This window comes from Acyrthosiphon pisum, chromosome A3 (genome assembly GCF_005508785.2).
Source record: "Acyrthosiphon pisum isolate AL4f chromosome A3, pea_aphid_22Mar2018_4r6ur, whole genome shotgun sequence".
NCBI classification, from domain to species: Eukaryota; Metazoa; Arthropoda; class Insecta; order Hemiptera; family Aphididae; genus Acyrthosiphon; species Acyrthosiphon pisum.
Window position 1 is genome coordinate 38,344,046 of NC_042496.1, and position 9,956 is coordinate 38,354,001.

The window sequence follows — 9,956 nt, forward strand, 5'->3', positions numbered from 1 at the left end:
TTAAAAGAAATAAAATCTAAAACATCACAAGCTCACACCAACAACGTAATTAATGATCGCGCGATATTGTTAACTTGTTGAACTAAATAAATATCAGTTAGAGCTGTATAATAATAGTATGGATATTTCAATATATTATATAATAATATATATTTCTACGTCGCAGCCACACAACTTAATCATCTCTGCAACTGGTTTATTTGGCTATAATTTATTATGAGGCTTACAAAATATCCGAAAATAAACATAATAATTTGAATAACACTCGATGAATGAAACTCCTACGAACCACACTAAACGTAAAAAATAAATTGGATGTTGTGGGATAAGTCAAAAATAGAATGATTACCATTATGCTCTGAATACCTCACAATAAATAAAATTAATTTATATAATTGTATGGAATATCACAAACTAAAAAAAAAAAAACAGCATGTTATAATGATCGCTGGAATTCGTTCATATTTAAACTGAGTATATATTTTTTAAATGTTTAAACATATAACATGTCAATATACATGTGTACATGTGTCATACATATGTAGACATTGTAATATTGTACCCATGTATAATAGATTGTAACTTTTTGCGCTACTTGTGATGTCAGCAAAGAAAACAAGAAAATGAAATTGAACAAAAGATTATCATATATTATTATGTATTATTATAATATCATTTGTTATTGTTTAATACCTAGGGTAGGCATACAACTGTTGTACTATACTTTAATTTTTAATCGAAATATCCATCACGTTATGCTATTTTTATTATTGTTAAAACGTACGTGCCATTGTGCTACTTAAAACCAAAAAATATACTGATTGTGTTGTGTGCAATTATTCTCTAGGCCACAGGGGTACATTTTTTCCCTCGCCCAAAGACGTGATATTGGTACGTCCACACCCCTACAAACGTCCACACCTCTACAGACGTCCACTGTTTTGTCATTCGTACTTGATTTGCTATATTAGTATAATATTGGTTCTTGTTGACTTTTAAAGCCTTTAAAGAGTCTGTCTGGTAAAAAGGTTGTAACACTATAATAATATATTCATTGATATCATTTATATTATGAAAAAAACTCTGTTCCTAATATTTAGGTACAGTTTTTTTTTCTTGTAACAAATTACCTATGTAATATCAGCTATATATTATTTTATTGAATATTAAAACACATATAATTATCAGTGACTGACGAAATATTAAAATATTTGAGTAATATATTATAATAATTATTAATGTTAAAATTATCTCTGTTTTTGTTTTACGCCACAAAGTTTGATATCATATCGATGTTAGTTTATTTCAATTAATAATCTTAACACACTTTTGGCACCTACAAATATGCGTACTTGCAATAACAGGAAACTGAGGTTATCTGACGAAAATTGCGGAAACCCGATTAGAAAAATGCGTTCGCACGACGTGTCCGTACTAGTAATAACAAAAATAGTTTATTTTTTAAAGAATTCTGCCTTGGCGAATAATAAACCGTCTTGCCCCACCCCATCGGACTGTTGCTGTCAAGCACTCAAGCCGGTCAAAATAAAAACCAGTCGGGAAAAACAGAAATCAGCAGAACCATCTTGGACGTGACTCGAGGGACAGATCAGCTACTCTACTTGGGCCATTGTCAAGTACCTACTGGATCGATTGTAATTTTCTATTGAGTTTAATCTTAAATTTTTTTTTTCATAAATATCTATCCGGCTTTGCGGCTATTACAGATCTTTCCAGACAGTTCCAGTAAGAAACATAATTTTTTTTTTACTTATTAATTTATCTGTCAATTATTATTAAAATTATGTCAGCGCACTATTTGTTTTCTCCCTCTGGCCCACGCGCAACATAGACAAAACTCAGAATCATTTTTTCCAAGTGATTAAGTAATCTTAGAGTAAAATCATTTTGTAAATTTAAATTATGTTTAAATTGTTTTGAGACAATATTTAGTCAAATCGATATGTCATTCCCTCAAAAATATTATTCTCTTTTTTTTTTTATAATGGGTGATTTTACTCTAAAATTACTTAAAAAAGAGAGGGAGAGAGAAAACAAATAGTGCGCTGACATCCTCTTAAGGTTAGTATATTTTGAACGTCTTATTGTCGATTGATTATTGAATTAAATTGTAAAAAAAAAACACAGAATTTGGATAACCCTTTATTTAATATAGGTCTTAAAAAAGAGTATACCTCCAATAAAATATATACTATATAGTAAATACAAAATTTAACTTACAAAATATATTTCAGTGTTTTATATGAAGTATTGATCAAATTTTATATTAATAAAATTTAGATTCTGAGCGCAGCGCTTAATGTATTGATTTTACAATGATTTGTGTTTTTTTTTTCTGTGTACACGATAAGTAGTTAGTCGAAATAATGCTCAAATGTTCAACCTTAGTATTTTTTCCGGTGAGAAAATTAATGTAGTTGGCGAATTTGGGGGGTCAAATTTCAAAACTCCCTGTAGTTTTCAAAAGCAACAGAAAAAAAATTAAGGAAAATTAAAAATAAAATCAGTTTTCGACAAAATTGATTTGGTTTTTGGTGTAACTCTTAAAAAAATTACTGTAGCTATACATTAAATTTTCACTGAATGCTTATATTAGTATTTTACTATTTACTACTTTTCTATACACCATAAAATATTTTGACTTGTTTTGAACTGTTTTCGGTCATTTTCAGCTTCCAATTATTTTAGTTTTTATCTATAAATGTCAATAAAATGTATTTTATTCGTTGGGCCAAAAAGCTTAAACATTTAATACGAGGCTCCTGATGTATTATTACAATGGCAGTTTAAAAATATTAAAAATACATAGACAAAATTTTTTTTATAAGCATTTAAATTTTAAAGTTCAAATTTCGACAAAATTTATCATATTGAAAATTTACAAATTATTATGCAGTCGATAATTTATAAAATGTTCGATTTTAATAGTCAAAGGTTAAAAATGTAAAACAAGGTTCCACGTAAGTAGTTTATACTGTAACCCGAAAATCTAAAAAATATATAGACACAGTTTTTTTTCATAGTTATTTGAAGTTTAAGTTTGAACGAAATTTGATATTTAAACGAAGAAGAACGGTTTTAGTTTTGTGTTACAGTTTGAAATACATTATTCGTGGGTTCTTCATACATCTGAATACCTATGTTATTATATACAAATAATATTAATTAAACTCACCGGATACCGTATTAATAATAATAAAATATATAATTATATATTATAATTTATAATATATAATATAAAATATCCTTGGCTGACAAACCGTCTTCGCTCAGAATCGTTTTTCGTATACAATGTTATTATGTCATTGAATTCAAATTTAAGAGGACGCCGCCACACTCTCATGTGTTGTCTCCGTCTTACAAACGCGTAATTTATCAAATTTACGCTCAGAAATTCACGTTGCCGTTTGCTAAAAAATTAGAGTGAATCGACCTATTATGAAACTCGATGGTAATAAAAACATTTTGTTGGAAGTTTTTTTTTTACGATAATTCCGTTTTTAAGTGAGTTATGAGCATTTTTAATTTACATTTATTATACACGCGTAACTCACTTAAAAACTGAATTATCGTAAAAAAAACGTCAAAAAAAAAAATACAGACAACGTTCTTACCATCAAGTTTCGTAATAGTTCGATTCATTCTAATTTTCAAGCTAACGGCATTAAACGTGAATTTCTGAGCGTAAATTTGGTATGTTACGCGTTTGTAAGACGGAGACAACACATGACGGACCGGCCTCTTTTTAATACCGTCCACACACACAGTGGCCCACTAGAAACCCACACCGTACAGCAGAGCGACATCCACTTAACCATTTTTTTTATTTATTTATTTGCAAAACATAACGAAAAGAACATGTATTACACGTTATATAATACCAATTTGCTTTATTCGATCTTACTCGCCTCCTTTAAGAGGACTACGTGATACCCGCATATGTGTTGTCTCCGTCTTACAAGTGCGTAACGTAGGAAATTTTACGGTCGGCAGATCACGTGTAGCACTGTTGGTTTAAAAATTAGAGTGAATTGACCTCTTACAAAATTTTAAGGTAAGATTATAATCTAAAGCCACACCTAGGATTTTATAGATATAATTATTTTTTAGTAAGTTATGATCGTTTTAAAATGTTCAGTTCAAAAAGGTCATAACTTAGTTAAAAAAAAAAATAATACAAATAAAAGATTACGTGAGGCCCCAGATTATAATCTCGCATTTAAACTTTATAAGAGGTCATTTCACTCTAATTTTTAAACCAACAGAGTTACACGTGTCGTAAAATTCACTATGTTACTCACTTGTAAGACGGAGATAACACGTACAGGTATAACGTCCTCTTAAGCGCGGCTTGTGATAGAGGTTAAGAGTATTTTAAAAATTAAAATTATCATATGCTTTAATTATTACAAACTTATAAAATAATAGATAATATAAAAAACATATTAGTTTCAAGTATATATATATAAAAAAAAAAAACACTTTAACAAGTTTAAAAACTGTTTTTAGAGTTCTTAGAATAATCATTTATAAGACAAAGAAAACCGTATTAGATTATCATGATAATTTTACTTTATCTTTTTTGAACTATACTGATTGATAAATTGATTAAATTTAATGTTAAAGATGTACATAACTCGACTGCGATATAAATTTTATGACGCTGCATCTTAGTCCAAATGATTTTTTATGGTTAATTACATTATTATTTATAATTATGATATAAAGTGATATAAAAAAAAAATAATTCTAAATATTATATTATACTATGTTACAGATATTATAGTGATGAATATGTTGAAATTACTCTTCGTAATCAGTGAGTATAATATCATTTTATTAAAATATATACCTACACCTTATTATTATTTTTATAAAACTATAACACAAACATATATTATGGTCGAATTTGCAATTTGTCTCTTGTTCGTCCTTAATATTTTGTAATTTTTTTTTTTTTTTTTTTTTTTTTTTTTTATTGAAATTTACACAGTTAAATTTTCGCTTCGTCTACAGGGGCCATAAGCGTTACATTTTTTTGATAGACAGACAAATAAAAACAAATATAGTTTATATATAAATCAGTAATGAGTAGGTTTAATATTTTTATTGTTTTGAAAAATTGTATTGTGTTGGCTTCATTTTCGGGGTTTGGACCCTAGACTTGTTCCGATGTCGTAGCTTATATTTAGTTCTTCTCTTTGTATTTGGTATGTTCCGCATCCTTCAAAAATGTGTTTAATTGTGAGTGTGGTGCCACATGTTAGGATATTTTGTTATTATACTTGTTATAGGTTCACAATTTTCTTCTCTAGATATACGATTAATATTAATATAATATAATATAATTCTTCCTCTGTCCACAGGTACTTGCTGTGTGTGTGTGAGATCCGATTTCTCTATCGAATGGATCTGCGAAGAGACCAATGCAATTGGCAACTGCAGTACCATACCAAAGATCACAGACTGGCTGCAATTTCTTGCCGATAACATTGATAATGACGAATATACGGACTTATACTATTGCCCGTCAGTATACCTATTTACTATATATAACACAGTGATAAGAATAATATATTACGGTATAAAGCGTATTCAAATATGGACCAGTTATTGAACAAAATTAACTCGAGTTAAATAAGTTAAATTAACTTTGAGAACGTTGACTTATAATATGTTAGTAGTTATCTAGCTTAATGTAAATATCTTGTAAGTATCTAGTGAAGGTGGTACCTAAGCATTTTTGATATGTTTTATTAATACTATATTGCTGTGCGTTAAATGCGGGCTTATCGCAGAGGACAGAGTGACATTTTTTTTTAAACAGTTGAAAAAAAAAACCACGTTTGACGATGATTTATTCGTATCACATATAATAGAAATATATGATATAGGTATAACTTTAGGTATTTTTATCAAATCGAATTATTGTACAAAAATTGTATAGATTGTAGATGTATTTTAAATAATTAAAAAAAAGGTATAACTATAGAAGCATTAATATGTAACTTTTATTGCAAAATTTCCGTATAGGTAATAGCTGCAGGATCGATTCGTATTATTTATGCCAACAATATAATATGATAAATATCAAGTATGATTGCGTGTCCATAATATTATCATTAATCAATTCATTTGAAAAGTAGTTTTGTCTAATAGTGTGCCGTAATAAAATGACGCACTTGCTACAGCAGTGACGTACTTTAACTGGAGTTGAACGAATATCATTTTGACTCGTCTTTGCTTTGCACGGCGTCAGTGATCTTTATACTGTGATCCCATATAGTGGTCCATGTTTCGACACTTATTTAGTACCATAGACATCTCATTTAATGCGCCGATATCATTGTTAATATTAGTCTTTTTGTGTTTCCGATTTGTCAAACACTGCAGATTTAACATCGCGGAACGGCACGCCATGTGTATGGTGTCGTTCTTGAAAAATTGTCAGCAAAAAATGTCCGAAGCAAAACGGCATGTCGCTTACTCGTATATGCCACGAATCGATAAAGCAGCGACTCACTGCCCCGAAGGCCGGCCTTACAAGAAGGGTAAGTTTACACTCAAAAAAAAAAACACAGGTAGACGTAGTGGTAAAAATATAATGAAAAAAATTCGAAAATTTTAATATCTTATAATACATCGTAATGCAGATATATAGACAATTATTATGTACAGCAATAATATGCAATATTGCATCAGTTTTGTGTTGTCTAAACTATAATGATTCATGTCAGAAATTGTATAATATGTTAGGCGTAAGTAATTATTAATATTTTTACTTCTGTTTAACGTCTCTGTTTAGTGTACTTTATTGACGGCGCCCCCCCCCCCCCGCCCCTCGTAGAGTTCAAATTATCACCTATGAGCAGATCACCGACGGAATAATTATTGTAAATCGGTAGCTAAATCAACTCGTCGGTCCAATAGTTTAATGTGTAAATATAATGTATTACAGGTATAAAGGTCACGTTTCATAAAAATTATTCGTCGACAGTGTCTCTATAATAATTTCGTGTATACTTACGATAAAAAAAAAAAAAAAAAAAAAAAATGATAAACAGTTATTGTAGCCCATCCATATGCTCATAGACCGGCCCAGCCTATAGTAAATGCGTGCCCAGTGCCGACATATGGCGCAGTGATGCCGTTTAGTATAAATATTTAACATTACAATAATTCAGGGCTTAAAACCGAAATTTCTTTTTTGATTTCGGTATCTATATTTTTTTTCGATTTTGATTTCGGACGTCGGTATTTATTTGTTTTTTCGATTTCGCTTTTGGTTTTGAATATCGGTTCTTATTTTTTTCCGATTTCAATTTGACTACACGATGGAAACTCTAAGAGGGGCGGTCTATTAGTAAAAGGTCTACGCGAGCCCGTCTCCACAATATTACGCCTTACCAGAAGCGCTCAATTTAATTTCATTATTTCGTTACCAGAATTTAGAGAATACACGAATTGCACGAGAGTGATGTATAACAATGAACCCAAAGAATGGGAAGTACATTCGGTAAATCAACAGATAGAGTTCGGACTGCTACCAAGGAAAATGGAGTTCCGCCAGAAATGCGAGTGAGTCTTCGTCTATCATATAATGTTATAATACTCACGGCTCATAGTTTGTATTGCACAACCGGTTTTTGTATTTTATAATATTCTGTTGATTTATCGAGATGAATTTTCCACAGCGTTTATCGCAAGTATTGGGAAATGCAGAGCTCGTGGATTCTTAGGGATTGCGGACCGAAGGCAGAAAAGTTTTCCCGCCATGTGCTCAGCTATATGTGGCCTATAATGGGATTGTTGGTCAGTATACTTTAGCAGTTAATAAATATAATAACAATTTACATTAATTAGGTACGTCCAAATTCATTATTCCCAAACCGTATAAGTGTATTATTTGTATACATGTTAGGTACATAAAAATTAAAAGCCAGAGGCGAAAAAATTAATCTCACCAATTTTAAACATTTGGTTCGACTTTTGCAGTGTTCTATACAATATAATATGTGCAATGAAGATTGCACACTGTTCGAAACTTTAGTTTATTATTTTATTATTTATTCTTTAGTCTTTATCAAGAAATTTGGTTACTTATAGATATAGTACAACGTACTAATTGCCATGGGTGGCTATACCGTACGATACAAATTATTGTTTATGTCTATTGTGGAGAGAATTTCGTTTATTCATAAGATGGAACACGAATTTTGAGATCTGAGATTTGCCTATTGTAGGTTTACTCTTTATTTTTGTTAGTAACATTTTTTACCAGTTGTACACATTATAAAGAGCGTATAATTATATTTTATAATAATAAATTGTTTTATTTCAATGCTATATCATATAACACCTCTCATTTTGCAATTTATTAGTAAGTTTATAGTTAGTACAATAACAGAGTTAAGTGATAACTGTATGGTTAGGATGTTTATGATCTTAGTCTCTAAAACAATATATGTAAATATTATAGTATCCAACAAATATTAAAGAAAGCGCTTAAAGCCTTAAAATAATTAAATATAACATTATAAAATGAGGAATATTCATAAACATCCTAAATTCCTAACCATCTAGTACCTGATAACTGTTTAAACCAACGTTTTATTTCATTGCAGAACGTATGTGGCGACCGGCTGACTCCTTATGGATATTTCGAAACATGAAAGACGGCTTCAAATCCCAAATTTTCAATTTCATATCATAGTATATCAATAGCATATTACCGCTTATTAATTTAATTTTAAAGATTATTAAATTGTAATTTTTTTTTCCATTTTATAAAAACTCACTTGGAAATATATTGACTAATATTATATATTATTATTTTGATTACATCAAATAAATATTTATTGCGATTAATTCAACAAATTTAATTAGTTCGTAATTGTTTACCTAGAACGAGCCATTTTGAATTCATGTAATAATCATAATAATATAAGCAAATAGGTGATTTTTTAAAGTTAAAACACTCATTTTCTAAAAAAATACTAACTTTATTTGGAATATTGATCCACAATTAATAAATAATTTTAAATAATGAAAATAACATTATTTTATTTTAATGACAGCATACATTTTTATTTGTTTATTCCAATGTACCTGGTACAGGAATAGCCTGCAATATTATGTTAATTCACTGCTCTGCTCATAGCTTACAACCAAGTAACTACTCGTTCGCAATACAACTTTTATACATTTTATCACAATTCTAATAAATATTATAATCATGAATATTAAATTATAAAGGTACTTATGCTGTTATTAAAAAAAAAAATGTAATTAATTATTACGAAAAAAATTATAAAACCTAATTTTTTAATAAGGTTGATAGGATTGGTGTGCCGAGGTTAAAATTATTTATTTAGAACTATATTTGAAACCCCATTGAACATTTTTCATATTTAATTGTACCAAATACTTTTATTTTTTAGTCATGTTGATCAAGATCATTGCACAATATTTAACTTATAAAACAATTACTAGAAATTGCGGATGAGCACCTGCAGGTTTCAAATTAAAAACTTTGTCATAATAGTTTTACATTTAGTAAAAATCATGGTCCATATGATTTTATGGGTGTTGAATGCGTGAACTGTTTCCAACTGCTGTTATATCATTAATACAATCTTAATAGTTTATTATTTTAAATTAAAGTCTCAAATATTATCAGATTTGATATTGTAAAAATACAAAGTAATCGAGGAGTACCTAGATAATCAAAAACTGTTTAGGGTAAATATGTATAATTACAATTTACAATGAGCGATGAACTCTCGATAGCACCATTCCGTTAATGTTATTAAAATAACGTTTTAAATTATTACACAATATTAATGAATGAAATGAATGAATTTAAATTAAAATTAAAATGAATATTATATTCGAGAAAACTATAGGTAACAAATTATATCAGAAAATATTATTTT

The 9,956-nt window shown here is 28.9% G+C and overlaps 1 protein-coding gene across 1 annotated transcript; it reads left to right on the forward strand.

Moving 5' to 3' along the window:
- The first annotated feature begins 1,492 nt into the window (after positions 1–1,492).
- LOC100575730 lies at positions 1,493–8,845 on the forward strand. The gene is made up of 8 exons (XM_008184146.3): positions 1,493–1,637; positions 1,728–1,746; positions 4,799–4,840; positions 5,388–5,550; positions 6,415–6,572; positions 7,467–7,599; positions 7,716–7,833; positions 8,646–8,845. The coding sequence occupies exons 3-8, from the start codon at positions 4,810–4,812 to the stop codon at positions 8,691–8,693; spliced, it is 651 nt and encodes a 216-aa protein (XP_008182368.1). The 5' UTR covers positions 1,493–1,637; positions 1,728–1,746; positions 4,799–4,809; the 3' UTR covers positions 8,694–8,845.
- Positions 8,846–9,956: the final 1,111 nt, after the last annotated feature.

What these genes read in the sequence shown, in the direction of transcription:
- LOC100575730 (XM_008184146.3), top strand. Translation starts at nt 4,810, where the DNA reads ATGAATATGTTGAAATTACTCTTCGTAATCA. An exon ending in GAAATTACTCTTCGTAATCA is followed by an intron (nt 4,841 to 5,387) that starts GTGAGTATAATA and finishes CTCTGTCCACAG; the next exon opens with GTACTTGCTGTGTGTGTGTG. An exon ending in AGGCCGGCCTTACAAGAAGG is followed by an intron (nt 6,573 to 7,466) that starts GTAAGTTTACAC and finishes TTTCGTTACCAG; the next exon opens with AATTTAGAGAATACACGAAT.